Raw genomic sequence first — 18,491 nt, forward strand, 5'->3', positions numbered from 1 at the left:
AATGTGTTGACATCACCAAACTGAAACAATGAGAACTTTCATACTCCTTAATCTTGCATCAATCCTCACTATGAGGTGAATCTGGGTAACATCTTCATCAATCTGACCCACATACTGTCGAGGTGTAGCCACTATCTAACACCGCACAGTTGAATGAGTCTGTGACTAACATACTCATCACTGGACCCAAAGCTCCTTATGATGAGAACAAATCCTTCAGAGTGATCATTATCATCGTTTTCAGCCTCAGAATTCTCAGTGTCATGTGTCACTTTGAAGACCCTGGTTTTCCACTTTGGGCAGTTCATCACATAATAACATTTTGAGTCAGAACTGAAACACTTGTTAATTGTTCCCCGGTCATTCCTAGGGTTCATTCACCTATTAGTGCTGTTCCAATCCTGTCTTTTGTTGTGATATCCAGATCTGCTAAAGATGCTTTCACCCTCATTCGAAAGCTGTCAATGTGGAGGCAAGGAGAAAACTGGGAGTTGAGGAAAGGAATGGTGGAGATAGTGTGATGGGTTTGGCAAGGTGATGAACTCTCATGGAAAAAAATTAACAGACAGTCTGCCTTCGGAGTCCATACGAGCGGGTGAGGGGGTGTTGGGTTGGGTGCTGCCAGAGCTGTGGGGGTGGGGAGGAGGTTTGGGGAGGGATTGGCTGCCAGAGCTGTTGAAACACAGAAACAGTAGGGAACAGAGTTCTGCACAACCAGAAAGGTCCAATTTACAGGACAAACAGTGTTCCAGAACCAGGAAGCCCAGGACAGTTAACTCTCAAATACTGGAAAATTCTGTAAAGTACTGGATGGTTGGTCACTCTGGGATTTGGATTCCAGCCTGGGGAGGAGGGTGAGTGTGTGGGATGAGAATTTACTGCTTTGCAGGAACAAAAGAGGAAAACATGTTGCATAGAAACTAGAATTGTCTGTTCAGAATTTCTGTCCTGTATTTACAGCGATGAGTTTTGTAACCTCATTTTCCAGAGTATTAGAATAGGTGGATTTGCAGACAGGGGGCTCAAACCAAACATCACAGCATGAACTGACAGAACACTCGATTCATCAGGACTTGAATGGAAAGTCAGCCACCTGCCTCATGACTGCCTCATTAGCCACCTCTTCTAAGACCGTAGGATGAAGTCCATCAGCACCCGGAGACTTGTTAGCCCGCAGTTCCATCAGTTTGTTCAATGTTCCTTTCCTAATGATTGTAGTTTCACCAAGTTCCCCTCTCCCTTCCACCTCCTGATTTACAGCTATTACTGGAGAGTTTCTTGAATCCTCTATAGGGAAGACAAAATGTTTGTTCATTTCATCCACAATTTCCTTATTATCTACTATTAACTCCCCACTGTCACTCTCTAGAAGATCAAAACTCACTTTACTTATTATTTTCCTTTTCAAATGCCTGTAGAAATTCTTGCTATCCATTTTTACATTTCTAGCTAGCTTCCTCTCATACAAAATTTCTTTTTCCTGCTTCACCTTTTAATCACCTTGCTGAGACACAAGCATGTTCATATGTGACTGCAGAGATTCGATTCTAATGTTCTCACTGCTGTTAATTACAGCCAGGACTGGACCATGTTCATTCTGACAGGAGCTGAGTTGGTCTGTGTCAGTGTTTATGATCCACATGAGCTTCCTCCAATTCTACTTCATCTCCCCCCATCAGCAAAACCTTTTATTTTCTCCCTCATGTGTACATCCAGTTCCCCCTTAAATGTATCAATGTTATTTAGCTCAACTACTCCCTGTAGTAGTGATTTCCACATTCCCACCTCTCTCTGGGTAAAGGGGAAGAATTTTACAGACCTCCATTGGTGGATTTTCAGGCAGGAGGGATCTGTTAAATTGCCCGCCACATACCCACCTGCCCCCAACCTGTCTGAAAATTTACGGGCCCATAGGCCCTCGCTCCAGTTGAGGCCCTTAGGCCGCTTCCCATGTGGCTGCCATTTTAAGGATGGTGGGAGAAGATCAGGGACCAGGGAGGGAAGCCTGACAGCTTCTTGGGAGCCGTGGGTCTCAGGCAGTAAATGGAGAGTGATCGATTCCCACACGGGACCCCTTCCCTGATCGGGAATCACCCCAGCAACTGCCCTACACCCACCCCCTGAGTGCTCCCTATCCCTGGCCTTTCCAACTTTGTTTTCAAATGTTCCTGTGAAGCAGCTTGGTAAGTTTTATGACAATAAAGTCCCTTTCTAAACACAAATCACTATTATGTGCATAAGAACATTGAATCACTGGAACTGATTTCTCCAAACATGTGGCAGCAGCCACAATCTCCAAACTCATTTTCAGCGAAGTTTTAAAGTTCATCTGTTTGCCATATTTTGCAAAGTTTGTTCAAACAAAATGACAAATTGAACAATCTATGTCTTCTGTCAATGCAGTTGTTGATGCTAATTTTCAATGATGCAGTCATGTTCAACTTTCCTTGCTGGTCAGCAAAGCGAAGCAGATTTAGAGAATACAGAGATTAGGGCACAAGTAGAAGAAAGGCCGACTACCCGGTGTTTTATAACCAAGAAAACAAGCTTGGAATACAGAAGTTCAGCAAAATTGTCCCCCATCCCTAAACACATACATACTGGTCTGAGAGAGAGAGAGAGAGGTCTTCAGGCCAAGGTGCACAACGCTCTGAAAGGGAGCTCTCCCCAGTCATTGCCTACAGGAGTCTGGGGTTATTGGGAAGAGAGAGAAAAATAAAGTTTGTCCAGGACAGGCCTGAGCTGGAAGTTGACAGTAGATAATGGTCAAGGTTGCGAACTCTGCTCACTCGAACTTGGAGACGCTGAACCCCAGCTAACATCCTACAGTTGAGCTGAGTCCATAGGTTGAACCTGGGAGTCTTTTGATCTGCAGAATTTGCTCAGAGAAATGCTGAGCCATTGAGGTTTTTATTGGAGCACTGCTTTAAGATTTTTGAATGAACTTGTTAATATGAACTGAAATGTTCGAGGTTTGGAAGAATCGTCCAAATAAAATTTTATTGAAGGCAGTGAAAGAAGCAGAAAAAACAATTTTATCAATATGTTATGGTATGTTATTTTTAGAAATATTATTATGATCCCCAGCTTAGGTTACCCCTGGACAAGCCTGATCCCAGGCTGGAACCCAGCTTGATAGATCCGAACTTTTATTTGTTTGTTTAGATACGTGGAGAGTGGCTACTGAACAGAGTCACTGAAGTCAGCTAATGAACATGGAACAAAAGAATAAAACATTTATTTAACAAGAAAAGATGAACTATATTACAATACTCCTTCACCCACAACTATACATTTACAGATATAGCCAGATTTGTAACGATAACATAAGCTTCAAAAGCTATCTAATACTCTAATGTTCACAGTAAGTACAGTCCATGTAAACCAATTGGCAACCTCTGGTCAGACACACCACGCTCTGAAACCAAGTGACAGATGCCACCCCAGACAGATGCTATGGATTTCTCATCAACTCCCCCCAGACGCTTGTTACACGTGAGACAAACAGCCTTACTGAACTCCGTCTTTCACGTGAAGGTTTCCAATCTCACTTTCCAAGAACTCGCTTTGGAATCTTCTCCTAAACCAACACTTTCTCTCAGACGCCTTCTGCTGGGGTCCACCTCCAAGGTTTTGAACTCTTCTTCCAATGATCCTCTCCCCTGGGTCACCACATGCATTCAAACTGTCTTCCATGCACTTTCTCTCATTGACTCAGCCATCAACCACTACTTCACAGGCCCATAGTAAAGAGTTACAGACCTTCAGCCGTTCTTTGGGCATTCTTGCCTCTTGCAAGCTGTTCTCTCAGCTTTTGTCTCTTTAAATCTGAAGCTCGGAGCCTTCCTCTCTGCCCCTCCACCAACCCAACCCACTCCCCCCCCCCCCCCCCCCACCCCCCACCCTGTGCAATTTATTAACTGTGTGTCAGGTGTGGTGCTGGATCGCCAGCTGCCGGGTGAGGATGGAGGGATTGAATGTGGTGTGTGAAGGTCACAATGCACAGGGACAGTTCTGAGATCACATATGGCCGGGAACGCAAGGCAGCTGGGCGGGCGGGACCACCTCTGAGGAGGTAGAACTTGGAAAAAGAAATTAAAAGGGTGGAATTCCTTGATCCTACAATCGGAATTCATTTCTCACCCCTGCATTGCACTGACGCCTGCGTCCAGTATCTGGACCATCTCAAAAGGCGGCAATCATTAGGTCCTCTAATCGTTGCGACACTGCAGAATGTTCGATTTGTTCCATCGAGGCTTCCGGAAATGACTGCTTCCTGGGAATTTTTTGAAGGCAGCACACATCTCACATCTGATCCAACAGGGAGTCTCTCTCTGAGAACTAAAACTCAGTTAGAATCAAAAGCTCGTCCATATGTGACACCTCAGCACAATCCAGCAATTTAAATGCTAACATTGAACCGGGCATGTGTAAATTGAATTTCTTCAATCTTTTATACAATCTGTCCATGATCTGTTCCTCCATGGAACCATCTGATTTCAAAATATATCAAAGTCTGACTATGCTTCATAGGAATCCACTAGATCATCTTTCTTGTAAATCTCATCAACGAACTCTAATAGAAGATCCAAACCTTCCTCAGTATCCAACTGACAGGCATCCAGCTCACAAAATACTCTGCTTCTGATTTGACAAGTGACAATGCCAAGGCCATACCTTGTTTTCTCCTTGGTGGGGACGTAACCCATGTCCACATATCCACTTCATTCTTCCACTGGTCGTATGGTCCAGACTCTGAGAACATCAGCGGGTAATCAGATGCTGACAATTCCCACTTGCTTTCAGCCATTTCTCACAAAAGCTACTCGGATTGTAACTTCTGTCTGAAATTTTATTTTCCTTAAATCTCCAACCTACATCATTAGACAAGCATTCTCAGTTACCATGTTATAATCCTGACAGCCTCAAGGCGAAGGAAGAAACAGGTGCAAATCTTTACTTGTATATATTTGTTCACAGAGTGAAACATTACAGATATATACCTCCTGACTTCACTCCACTCTATGTCAGTAAGTTTCTCTTTCCAGACACTCATGCAACCATCTAATCAATGCCCTCCACGTGTAGACACTTAAACTGAGTTGATACAACTAACACCCACAGTCAGAGCATCTAAAAGGTCACCAATTGGTGTGACAGCCATGGTGTCTCAGCAAGTTCAACAAATCAGTGAATCCCTACCAACACTCAGAGTAGGTGAAGGGCATCTATCCTCGGTGTGAACTCGACGGTGTTTCTCCAGGCTGGGTGAATCAGTGAATCCCTTCCCACACGCAGTGCAGGTGAATGGTCTCTCTCCAGAGTGAACTCGTTGGTGTGTGCGCAGGCTGGACGACTCAGTGAAACCCTTTCCACACACAGAGCAGATGAATGGCCTCTCTCCGGTGTGAACTCGCCGGTGCTTCCACAGGCTCGATGAATCAGTGAATCCCTTCCCACACTCACTGCAGGTGAACGGCCTCTCTCCAGTGTGAACTCGCTGGTGTGTCAGCGGACTGCTTGACTGAGTGAAACCCTTCCCACACTCGGAGTAGGTGAATGGCCTTTCCCCAGTGTAAGCTTGCTGGTGTCGCAACAGGCTCGATAACTGAGTGAATCCCTTTACACACACGGGGCAGATGAATTGCCTCTCTCCGATGTGAACTGCCCAGTGATTCTGCAGGGTGGATGATTCATTGAATCCCTTCCCACATACAGAGCAGGTGAACGGCCTCTCCCCAGTGTGAACTCACTGGTGTTTCAGCAGGTGAGATGACCGAGTGAATCCCTTCCCACACTCAGAGCAGGTGAACGGTCTCTCCCCAGTGTGAACTTGCTGGTGCTTGCGCAGGGCAAATGAATTAATGAATCCCTTCCCACACTCAGAACAGGTATATGGCCTCTCCCCAGTGTGAACTCGCTGGTGTCGCCGCAGGGCGGATGAATGAGTGAATCCCTTTCCACATTCAAAGCAGGTGAAAGGCCTCTCCCCGGTGTGAATCTGTTGGTGTTCCTGCAGCGTGGATAACTGAGTGAATCCCTTCCCACACTGAGAACAGGTGAACGGCCTTTCCCCAGTGTGAATGCGGCGATGTGTTTCCAGCTGGGATGGGAAACTGAACCCTTTCCCACAGTCCCCACATTTCCACGGTTTCTCCATGGTGCCGGTATCCTTGTGTCTCTTCCAGGCTTAACAATCAGTTAAAGTCTCTTCTACCACAGAACATACGTATGGTTTCTTCCCTCTGTGAATGGTGTGATTTTTTTGTCAGGCTGTGTAACTGGTTAAAGCTCTTTCCACAGTCAGTGCACTGGAACACTCTCACTTGGGTGTGTGTGCTCAGTGCTTTTCCAGTCACACTGATGTTTAAAATCTTTTGAAACAGAGAGCAGACAAACATTTCTGCATCTAGATTCAGAGGCTGATGATATTCAGGTCCCATCGAATCAAGTGTCCGTCAGATCTGGAAATGTTATTTGAGGTTTCTGTCTGCAAATCCTCCCCTTCTAATCAGCTGTCAAAAGAGTTTACAAAAGTCATCACTGTCAGTATAGGATAAAAATTCAGAACAGACAATTCTAGTTTCTATGGAACATTCTTTCCTCTCTCATTGCTAAAAGCTGTAAATCTCTGTCCCACACACTCTCCCTCCGTTCTCACTCTGCTGTACCTAATAATCAGCCTCCCAATTTTCCTGAAGGTGATGATACATGCTGATCGAAAAATCCATGCTCACATGAAAATCTTCATGCAGGCTGCTAGCCTCTGTCCATATTACTGGACTAAAAATGTGTGTAATATAGAGGACTTCATTACTTGATTAGAGATAAAGAGAGAATGTGAGGAAGAACTTTATTTAGGCAGTCAGCTGTCGTGGCCTGGAACTCGCTGCCTACGAGGCTGGTGGAAGTAGGGACGATCAAATGATTCAAAATGAAATTGGATAAAGACTTGAAGGAAATAAACTTGCAGGGTTCTGGGGATATAGAGGGGAAAAGGAATGACTGGATTGCTCCACAGAGAGCCAGCATGGACTCGAGTTGCCTTTTGGATTCCTTTGATGTTGTGATGACTCAGCGGTTGGAAATATATAACGTAGCTACAGTACTATATTAGAAAGCAATAAAATGTTGTAAATTTTCTTTATTACCATAAATAATATATCACCTAAGTAACATATAACAACACTAGACATATTTTTGTCCTATATTAACTTACGTTCCCTTAAATGCCAGCTATCTCCTGGGGAAAACATCCCTTTAATTGTGAACATTAAGAAAGAGACCATCCTTTTTGCCAGACAAATAAATGTGTCAAGCTGAGGGAGCAAAGGATGTCAATGTCGTTAAGAGAGAGACCTGGGCCAACCTTTCCAGAATCTGCACCCTCCCAGGATTCACTTCCCTTCCCTTCAGTTCCTGCAAGTCAACAATTTACCCCCAGAATTAGAAAAGAAATGGAAAGAGGAAGGAAAGAAAGTGTTTTACTCACAGATGATGGACACAGGAGGAAGTTTCAGGTTGTGTGAAGCTCAATCTTCAGTGTCACAAAGTACGCGCTCTGATTGGCTGGAGGACCAGAGTTCTTCCGGACCGAACCGCAGCAAGAACGTGGGATGGGCTCTCCCTGGCACATGCGCATTTTCCCTCTCCGTTAGACATGCGCGGTCCCGGGTCGCCCGTCCGCTCGATGGATTAAGCTGTTTCCCCAGCGCGAGGACTTGTGGGGGCTGCAGCCGCCATTACTCATCCAGAGCTCAGCTTCCAAACTCCTGGGACTGGGATGAAAAATGGGAGTGGAGGGCGCAGTGACCTCAGTCTGTTCAAATAGTTTGTCAGCTTCAGGCGTAAAGATTTGACTAAAATAAAAATTGAAAATCTTGGAGACAATCACAAGGCCTGGCCACATGTGTGGAGAGAGAAACAGAGTTAACATTTTGAGTCCAATATGGCTCTTCTTCAACGAAGATTTGAAACACCTGGGTGACATATTGTGAAAGACAATAAGTGAGTGTGAAACTGAACCTGAGAGTCAGCACCTTCTGGGGAGGAGAATTGGTAGAAAAGCAGGAGGAGGATAATTGGATGAATTAAGGTTACAATCAATAGGGAGAAGGGAGTGTGTGGGGGGACAGAGATTTGTCATTTGCGAGGGAGAAGGATGTTCCATGACAACTAAAATTGACAGTTCTGGATTTCTACTCCTCGCTCACAGTAATGTATTTTTGCAATCTCCTTTTACAGGCGATTAGTAGGGAGGATTTGCAGACAGCAACCACAAACCAAACATAACATGAAAATCTGATATAGTCACTCGATTCATCAGGTCCTGACGATCATCGGCCCTTGAATGTGGAAGGAGAAACGTTTGTCTATTCTGTCTGTGGGAAAGGTTTCAGATATCAGTGTGAGGCTTAAATTGATCATCCAAGCTGATGATGGCCAACTGTTACCAGACTGGTGATGAATTATATAATCATGACAGTAGATGAGATTTTGTGAAAGCGTGCAGCCACAGTGGGTTGAGGCCATTCATATGCTCTGTCGGTGGGAAGTTCACTCACTGAACTTGATACCCACCAGTGTGCACACACAGGGGTAGATCCATCTGCTTCATCTGTGGGAAGAGATTCATTGTGTCAGTCAACCTGCTGGCACACCAGTGAGTTCACTCCAGGGAGAGGCCCTTTAAAAGTTCCATGTATGGGAAGGAATCCAGCCAATCTTCCAGCCTGTTGGCACACCAATGATCTTACACCAGGCTATGGCTGTTTAAGAATTCCACTTGTGGGAAGGGATTCGCTCGCTCATCCCACCTTCTGACACACTAGTGACTTCATGTTTGACTGCAGGGGTTAGATTCTGCTGTTCTTGCTGCTGTTAATCACATCCAGGATTGAACCATATTCATTCTAACAGTTGGGGTCTGTTGCTGCTGTTATTAATCCCTATAACTGGGCTGGAGTTTAATATTCTGGTAATGTCAAATAAATCAGCTTTGTTTTGGACAAACAGTTTGTCAAGTCCTTGATGTCACTGAGAGATGAAAAGGTAGGTTTTAAGAAGAGTCTTAAAAGAGGAGGGAAAGTGAAGGGGTTAAGGGAGGGAACTGCAGAGCTTTGGAACCTGGCATCTGAAGACTGAAAGAGTGTCAGCCCAAGGTTTTGGGGGACTTGAGTCTGTGGAGTGGGGACTCAAACCCACGACGTTCAGACTCAGAGGCAAGAGTATGAGGCTGACTGAGGCATGGTGTTCGGGGAAGTGATGTGAAGTGTCAGTGGCCTCATCCTTTCCCTGTCATTTGCCCCATTCCAGGATCAGCAGATTGAGCTGAGAAAATAGGCAACAATTAAAAGGGGCATAAAGAGTGTTAAGAAAATAAACTTCTGCACCCAGAGAGTGGTGAGAATGTGGGACTGGCTACCGCACAGAGTGATTGAGGTGAATATCATAGATGTGTGTAAGGGGAAGCTGCATAAACACTTGAGGAAGAAAGGTGGGATTTGCTGAAGTAAAGTGGGAGGAAGTTTGTGTCCAGTACAAATGACATAGACTGAATAGCCTGGTTCTGTGCTGTACATTCTGTGTGAAGAACTTGCCTCATACAACACAGGAACATAGGAACAATGGAACAGGAGAAGGCCATTAAGCCCGTCGAGCCTGCTCTGTCATTCAGTATGATCATGGTTTATCGAATGCTTTGATGCCTTTTACTTACACTGTCCCCATAACCCTTTACGTTATTGTTAATCAGAAATCTATCAATCTCTACCTTCAACATACTCAATGACTGAGCTTCCATAGCCCTTCGGGGTCGAGAATTCCAAAGATTCCCCCTCTCTGAATAAAGAAATTTCTCCTCATCTTGGTCTTAAGTGGCTTCTCCTTATTTTGAAATTGTGTCCCCTGGTTCTAGGCTCCCCGACCAGGGGAAACATCTTACCTGCATCGACCCTGTCTATTTCTTTCAGTATTTTGTAGGTTTCAATGAGATCACCTCTCATTCTTCGAAACTCTAGAGAATTTTGGCCAAGGTTGCCTAGTCTCTCTTCATAAGACAATCCTGCCATCCCCAAAACAAGGCTGGAGAACCTTTGTTGCACTCCCCCGACAGCAATAATATCCTTTCTGAGGTAAGGGGACCAAAACTGCACTCAGTACTCCAGATGCGCTCTAACCAAGCTCCTATACAATTGGAGCAAGACTTCACTACTCCTGCACTCAAATCCTCTTGCGATAAAGCCTAACATCTCCCAACCTTCAGCCAATTAAATACTTATTTCTAAGATTAGGCGTTTCAGCATTTGTAACTTAGGTTGAGATGAGGCATTTTTAACATGTAAGCCAATCCCAAGTTTCAGCTCGGGATCTTAATGTACAAACAGTGCATATTTAGAAATATTGACATAGCTAGGGACCAGAGGATATTGGCTAAAGATCAGGAAATGGTCAAATAGAAACCTGCCCAGGATCCAGCAGGACGGGCTGAACAAGGGGATACTGAGCTAAAAGGGGCCAGGATACACAGGGTCTCTGTTCTAAAGGGGTTTGTGTACATACACGGGTAGTCCATGTCCAAATGTAGCAAGGCCTGGACAATATCTAGGCTTGGGCTGACAAGTGACAAGTAACATTCGTGCCACAGAAATGTCAGGCAATGACCATCTCCAACAGGAGAGAATCCAACCATCGCCCCTTGATGTTCAATGGCATTATCATCACTAAACCCCCCACTATCAACATTCTGGGGGTTACCATTGACCAGAAACTGAACTGGCCTAGCCATATAAATACTATGGCTACAAGAGAAAGTCAGAGGCTAGAAATAGTGTGATGAGTAACCCACCACCTGACTCCCCAAAGCCTGTTCACCAATTACAAGGCACAAGTCAGGAGTGTGATGGAATACGTCCCACTTGCCTGGATGAGTGCCGCTCCCATAACACTCAAGAAGCTTGACACCATCCAGGACAAAAGTAGCCCGCTTGATTGGCACCACATCCACAAACATTCACTCCCTCCACCACCAACGCGCAGTAGCAGCAGTGTGTACCATCTACAAGATGCACCACAGGAATTCACCAAGGCTCCTTCAACAGCACCTTCCAAACCCACGACCACTACCATCTAGAAGGACAAGGACAGCAAATAGATGGGAAAACCACCACCTGGAAGTTCCCCTCCAAGTCACTCACCATCCTGACTTGGAAATATATCGCCGTTCCTTCACTGTTGCTGGATCAAAATCCTTTAATTCCCTTCCTAACAGCACTGTGGGTGTACCTACACCACATGAACTGCAGTGGTTCAAGAAGGCAGCTCACCACCACCTTCTCAAGGGCAACTAGGGATGGACAATAAATGCTGGCCCAGCCAGCGAAGCCCTCGTTCCATTCTGTTTGCACAGACCCTGAGCAAAGAGGTTTGCATACACACAGAATTTGAGCTGAATGGGTTTTCATACACACCCTAAGCAATATAGTTCCAAGTCAGGATGGTGTGTCACTCACAGGAGAATTGCAAGTGCTGGTGTTCCCATGTGTCTGTTGCCCTTGTCATTCTAGGCTGTGGGATTGGAAGATGCTGTTGAAGCAAACTTGGAAAGTCGCTGTGGAGCATTTGTAGATGGTACACATTGCAGCCACTGTATGTTGGTGCTGGAGGGAGTAAATATTTAAGGTGGTGGATGGGGTGACAATCCAATAGTCTGCTTTGTCCTGAATGAACTTTCCAATTTGAATAAGACTGGCTGAAAAGTAATAATTGGTTCAGGAAATAATTGGGACCCAGTAAATTTAAATAATTTCAGTCCATTTGCTAAAATTCTGATCTTCCAAGACATATTGCGACAAATCACACAAGATGATGGTAGCTGAATTGAATGCCTTGGCTCCTCACCTGGACATGTGACTGACAAGAGGCATTGATTGGACAATAGCTGGAAACAATGAGCTGAAATGGTCTTTTGTGAGTAAAACTATTTCTCTTTAACTCAGGATGGGCTATATCAGAGTTGAAGGCAATACCAGGCTAAATTACATTGAATATACAGCACAGAAACAGGCCATTCAACCCAACAGATCCATGCCAGTACTTATACTTCATTTGATCCTGCTCCCATCTAACTTGATCAGCGTATCCTTCTGTTCATTGCTCCACCGTGTGTTTATCCAGCTTCCCCTTAAATGTATCTATGTTATTCACCTCAACATCACCCTGTGCTGCTACCTTTAGGGATCTGTAGCCATACCCTTCAAGGTCCCTCTATACTTCTCAGTATCCTACCATTTATTGTGTATTCCCTTGCCTTGTTAGCCTTCCCCAAATTCATTACCTCACATTTCCCCGGATTGAATTCCATTTGTCACTTTACTGTCCATCTGACCAGTCCATTCAGCCTAAAGCTTTCTTCCTCACTATCAAACCCACGGTCAATTTGTGCCTCATCTGCAAACTTCTGAATCATAACCCCTACGTTTAAGTCTAAATCATTGATCTGTACCATGAACAGCAAAGGACCTGATACTGTTACCTGTGTAACACCACTGGAAACAGCCTTCCACTCACAAAAATATCTGCAGACCATTATCCTTTGTTTCCTGTCACTGAGCCAATATTGGGTCGAACTTGCTACTTACCCTTGGATCCCATGAGTGTTTAATTCACTGACTAATCTTATATGTAGGACCTTATCAAAAGCCTTTCTAAAATCCATAAAAGATTACTTCAAATGCACTAACCCCATCAACCTTCCTTGTCACATCCGCAAAAAATTCAGTCGATTTAGTCAGACATGACTTTCCCTGAACAAATCCATACTGGTGACAGTCCTTGGTTAATTCATGCCTTTTTAAATGAGGATTTATATTGACAGTAACAAGGGTTGAGCGAGACCCCAATCAGTGTACAGAGAGAAACAAAAGGTGAGAGAAAAAGAGAGCAAGAGAGAGAGGAGACCGAGACGCCAATCAGTGCACAGAGAGGAACATAGGGTGAGGGAGAGAGAGAGAGGAGATCGAGACTGAGACCCCAGCCTGTAACATAAAATAAGTAACGAAATTGAATCCAGATACAGATATGCATTAACTAACACCATTTTATGAACAGATTAACAGAGTAAACACTGTACTTGGATCAGATAAAGATAAAATACTGCAGATGCTGGAAATCTGAAACAAAAACAAAAAGTGCTGGAAAAACTCAGCAGGTCTGACAGCATCTGTGGAAAGAAAGACAGAGTTAACGTTTTGAGTCTGTATGACCCTTCTTCTGACTCTGAAGAAGAGTCATATGGACTTGAAATGTTAACTCTGTCTTTCTCTCCACTGTACTTGGATAGTAACAAAAACAAGTAATGAAATTAAGACCAGACACAGACATGCATTAACTAACACCATTTTATGAACAGATTAACAGAGTAAACACTGCTTGAATCAATGTTATTAACTGATAGAGTTAATCTGACCATTAATTGATTCAATTCCATCACAATAACCCAGCATCAGATAGGTCTGCTTTGTATACAACAGGGTTGTACCCAGTGTCCAATATTAGAGGTCACTGTGGCTGTTGAACGCCGAGTTTCACTGCCCCAGCTAACAAGCCCACAGCTTCGGAGAACTAGTCTACACAGGGTATGTTTCTAAAGCCTGATCACAACATCTTGCCTGGTTAACTGTTGTATGTGCCATCACGGTCAGGAAGCTTACACAAAGCTCAACCATAAACTATGGTTTTTCTTGCTCCTGATTCCAGGTCCAACAAGGGGTTGTGTCACCATCAACCCCGGTTTCACCCTCACATGCCCCAGTTGGTTGGAGGTTCATTCCCCAGTCAGTCCTCCAGCACCTCCCTGTCTCTCTATTAGTACGATGCCCACGGCTGTTTCCCAACAGGGCCCCAGGCCCCGTCATTCTCATTTACATTTTGACCTCAGCTCTGTCGCCTGGCTGTCATTGGCACGAGCAGTAGAGAGACAGAGAGGTGTCAGAGGCTCAAATGGGAAGTCGAAACCTACGGCTCCAAACCAACACTTCAACATTTAAGAACATAAGAAATAGGAGCAGGAGCAGGCCATTCAGCCCTTCAAGCCCATTCCACCATTCAATATATTCAATGGCTCATCTTCTACTTCAACACCATTTCCCTGCACTATCCTTGTGTCCCTTGATGTTTTTAAGATGTAGAAATCTATCGATCTCAGTCATACTGAACAGCTGACCCCGCGCAGCCGTCTGGGGCAGAGAATTCCAAAAATTCACCACCCACTGAGAGAATACATTTGTTAGTAAAATACACGTTATTTATACTGGGATTCTTGTTGTTAGGTTTAGACACTGGAGGCAGAGTGTGGGGGCATTTAAAGAGTAACTTTCTCTTTCTAATTTGCGCTGTCTATAGTGTCAGCCGTGGTTCAGTGTGCAGGACTCTCACCTCTGAGTCGGAAGGTTGTGGGACCAAATCCAACCCCAGGGACCTGAGCACCAAAATCAAAGCCCATGTTCCTAGTGCCAGCACTGAGGGAGTGTCGCACTGTGTTGGAGATGCCATCTATTGAACGAGATGTTAAACTGAGGGCGCTGTCTGCTCTCTCAGAGGTTTGAGGGATCTTGCTCTGCACAAATTGGCTGCTGCGTTTCCTACAACAAAGGCTTCAATTCAGAAAGCACTTCATTGGCTGTAAAGCACTTTGGGGATCCTGTGGTGGTGAAAGGCCCTGCAGGAATGTAAGTCATTTTTTAATTGTCAGCAAACTTGGACACATTACACTCAGAGCTCTCATCTAAATCATTAATGTAGATTAAAACCTAATTTTGTATTATATCCTCTTCTGTAACACCTTTTCAAATCCTTTCTGAAAATCTAAACACAATACATCCAAAATTATTTTAAACACGCAGCGAGTTGTTGTGATTTGGAATTCACTGCTTGAAAACCTGCTGGAAGCAAATTCAACTGTATCCTTCAAAAGGGAATTGGACAGATTCTCGTAAGGAAAAGAAAATGTCAGGGCTACGGGATTATTTGGATAGCTCTTCCAAAAGGGCCAGCATGAGCATGATGGGCCGAACAGCCTCCTTCTGTGCCCTATTAACCTCGTGTGCATTTAAAAGGGAGGGGGGGGGTCATCTTCAATTGTGGGTGTTATATTAAAGAATGCAGTGCCTCCTCTTCTCTGTATGTTTAGTTTAACACTTAAATCTCCCTTGGTGGCAGATGGAATTTAATACAGGGAAGTGTGAGGTGATGTGATTTGGCAGAAGGATTAGGGAGAAGCAACATAGGCTTAACGGCACAGTTCTAAAGAGTGAGCAGGGACAGAGGGACCTGGGGGTTCATGTGCAGTGATCATTGAAGGTGGCAGGACAGAGTGAGAGAGGAATTAGCAAAGTAAATGGGATCTTGGGCTTCAGGAATTGAGGTATTGAGAACAAAAGCAGGGAAGTTATTCTGACCCTTTATAAAGTTCTGGTTAGGCCACAACTAGGGTATTGAGTCCAGATCTGGTCACCACACTTTAGGAAGGATGTGAGGGGCCTTGAGAGGGTGTGGAGGAGTTTTACCAGAATGGTTCCAGGGATGAGGGATTTTATCGACAAGGTTAGGTTGGAGAAGCTGGGTTGTTCTCCTCGGAGCAAAGGAGATTGAGGGGAGATTTGATAGACGTGTTTATAAAGTTTATAATGGATTTAGATAAGGTGGATGAAGAAAACCTGTTCCCATTAGCTGGTGGTGCAAAGATGACGGGACACAGGTTTAAGGTTTTGGGAAAGATATGCAGGGGGAATGTGAGGAGGAATATTTTTACACAGTAAGTGGAACAATCTGGAACTCCAGTCTCTCCATTGAACTGAAGTCCCTCATCCTTGGTGCCGTTCTCGTAAATCTCCTCTGCACCCTCTCTCAGAACTTCACATCTTTCCTAAAGTGTGGGGCCTATATATAGGGTTCCTTTCCAGAGGGATAGAATTGAAAAGCAGGGAGGTTATGTTTAACTTGTTTAGAACCATGGTTAGACTACACTGGGAGGACTGTCAACATTTGTGATCTCCATTTAGAAAAAGGAAATAAAGGCACTGGAGAAGAGGCAACAAAGATTCACAGGAATAATACCAGAACTGAGAACATTTAACCTTCAAGAAAGGCTGGGGCTGCTTTTCTCTTTACCCAGCGAGTGATGAGAATGTGGAACTCACTAACACAGTGAGTGGTTGAGGTGAATAGCATGAATATATTTAAGGGGAAGCTAGATACATACATGAGGGAGAAAGGGATAGAAGGATATGCTGATGGGGGAGATGAAGAGGAGCGGGTGGAGGCTCATGTGGAACATAAATAATGACATAGACCAATTGTGCCCACTGGCCTGGCCTGTGCTGTAGACTCAATGGAACAGAGACAAATGTATATATTTTAGATCTACCTGTAGTGGTGGGCAGAAAACTATTTACTATCCAGGATAAAATAAATGTCCTTCATCTGCTTTTGCAGATCATTTCAGTGGAAATGTGTGCTCCCAGGCTCAAAGAGCTTCAGCCCACTGGGAGCAAAGTTGTGAGAACGGCCAGTCCAGCAGAAAGAGACCCTCCGACCCTCCCACTTCACCAACTGTCAGAGTGAACATTGTTCAGTTCAGGATGTGATTTACAGCAGCAATAACAGCAGAATCTAACCCCTGTAACTACTTGTGAACTCGCTGGTGTCTCAGCAAGTTGGATACCTGAGTGAATCCCTTCCCACAGTCAGAGCAGATGAAGGGCCTCTCCCTGCTGTGAACTCGCCGGTGTGTCTGCAGGCTGGATGAATCACTGAATCCCTTCCCACACTCAGAGCAGGTGAAAGGCTTCTCTCCGGTGTGAACTCGCTGGTGTCTCAGCAGATTGGATACCTGAGTGAATTCCTTCCCACAGTCAGAGCAGGTGAATGGCCTCTCCCCGGTGTGAACTCGCTGGTGTCTCAGCAGGTGAGATGACTGAGTGAATCCCATTCCACACATGGAGCAGGTGAACAACCTCTCCCCCGTGTGAACCTGCCGGTGTGTCACCAGATGTGATGACTGAATGAATCCTTTCCCACAATCAGAGCAGGTGAATGGTCTCTTCCCAGCGTGAACTCGCTGGTGCTTCCGCAAGGTGGATGAATCACTGAATTCTTTCCCACACTCAGGGCAGGTGAATGGCCTCTCCCCACTGTGAACTCGCTGGTGTGTCAGCAAGTGGGATGACTGAGTGAATCCCTTCCCACACATTGGGCATGTGAATGGCTTCTCTCCAGTGTGAATGCGTTGATGAGTTTCCAGCGCAGATGGGGAGGGGAATCCCTTCCCACAGTCCAGACATTTCCATGGTTTCTCCAGGATGTGGGTATTCTTGTGTCTCTCCAGGTTAGAAGATCAGTTGAAGCCTCATCCAGACACAGAACAGGTGTATGGTCTCTCCCGTCTGAATGGTGCGATGTTCTTTCAGGCTGTATAACTGGTTTAAGCTTCCACAGTCAGTGCACTAGAACACTCTCACTGAGGTGTGTGGATGTGTGTATCTTGGTGCTTTTCCAGTCACCCTGATGTTTAAAACGTTTTGAAGCAGACAAAGCAGACAAACATTTTTCCTTCTAGATTCAAACACTGATGAAATTCACGTCTGATGAATTTAGTGACTCTGTCAGATCTGGACATGATGTTTCATTGGAGATTTCTCTCTGCAAGTCATCCACTTCTAATATCCTGCAAAAGGAGTTTACAAAGTCATCACTGTCAGTACAGGTTAGAAATTCAGAACAGGCAATTCTAATTTCTATGGAACATTCTTTCCCCTCTCATTACCCAAAGGCTGTAAATCTCCATCCCACACACTCTCCCTATACTCTCACTCTGCTGTACCTAATATACACCCTCCCAATTCTCCTGAAATTCATGCTGATTTACAGATTCATGCTCATTGCATTCCTGTCCTGAACACAGAGACCTGAAAATCTTCATGCAGGCTGCTAGCCTCTATAGATGTCTATAATATGGACTAAAAATGTGAGTGATATAGAGGATTGTATCACTTGATTAGAGATACAGGGGGAATGTGAGGAAGAAGTTTCCTTTGGCAGCGAGTGGTCATGATCTGGAACTCGCTGCCTACGAGGATGGTGGAAGCAGAGATTATCAAGGATTTCACAATGAAATTGGATGGACGCTTGAAGGAAATAAACTTGTAGGAACAAGGGATATAGAGGGGTAATGGTCTGACTAGATTTCTCTCCAGAGAGTTAACATGGACTCAAGTTGTTGAATGGAATCCTTCTGTACTGTAATGTCTCTCTGACTGGAAATATATAACGTAGTTATAGTACTTTATTACAAAAATATAAATAATTATAAACATACTTTACTGCTGAAACATAAATAATATATCTAATATGTACTATATAACAACACTGGACATATATCTGCTGTTATCATGTGAAGACCAATAAGGTTAATAAACAAATTCCCAGGCAACCCC

General features: G+C 44.6%; 4 protein-coding genes across 4 annotated transcripts in view; all 4 read right to left on the minus strand.

Annotated features, from left to right (window-relative positions):
- The window catches only part of LOC144697249 (uncharacterized), a 51,745-nt gene extending 44,203 nt beyond the window's left edge, over nucleotides 1-7,542 (minus strand). The window contains exon 1 of the mRNA XM_078569179.1: nucleotides 7,493-7,542. The gene's annotated coding sequence lies outside the window, so the exon portion shown is untranslated. The remainder of the gene's footprint in view (nucleotides 1-7,492) is intronic.
- The window catches only part of LOC144697337 (uncharacterized), a 290,314-nt gene that overhangs the window by 102,937 nt on the left and 168,886 nt on the right, over nucleotides 1-18,491 (minus strand). The gene's annotated exons all lie outside the window — the stretch shown is intronic.
- LOC144697059 (uncharacterized) overlaps nucleotides 1-18,491 on the minus strand; it is a 395,607-nt gene that overhangs the window by 15,919 nt on the left and 361,197 nt on the right. The gene's annotated exons all lie outside the window — the stretch shown is intronic.
- The window catches only part of LOC144697403 (uncharacterized), a 35,945-nt gene continuing 31,742 nt past the window's right edge, over nucleotides 14,289-18,491 (minus strand). The window contains exon 4 of the mRNA XM_078569381.1: nucleotides 14,289-17,301. Within this exon, the coding sequence (XP_078425507.1) occupies nucleotides 16,682-17,301 (620 nt within the window). The 3' untranslated portion in view covers nucleotides 14,289-16,681. The remainder of the gene's footprint in view (nucleotides 17,302-18,491) is intronic.

This window comes from Cetorhinus maximus, chromosome 23 (assembly GCF_964194155.1).
Source record: "Cetorhinus maximus chromosome 23, sCetMax3.hap1.1, whole genome shotgun sequence".
Taxonomy (NCBI): Eukaryota; Metazoa; Chordata; class Chondrichthyes; order Lamniformes; family Cetorhinidae; genus Cetorhinus; species Cetorhinus maximus.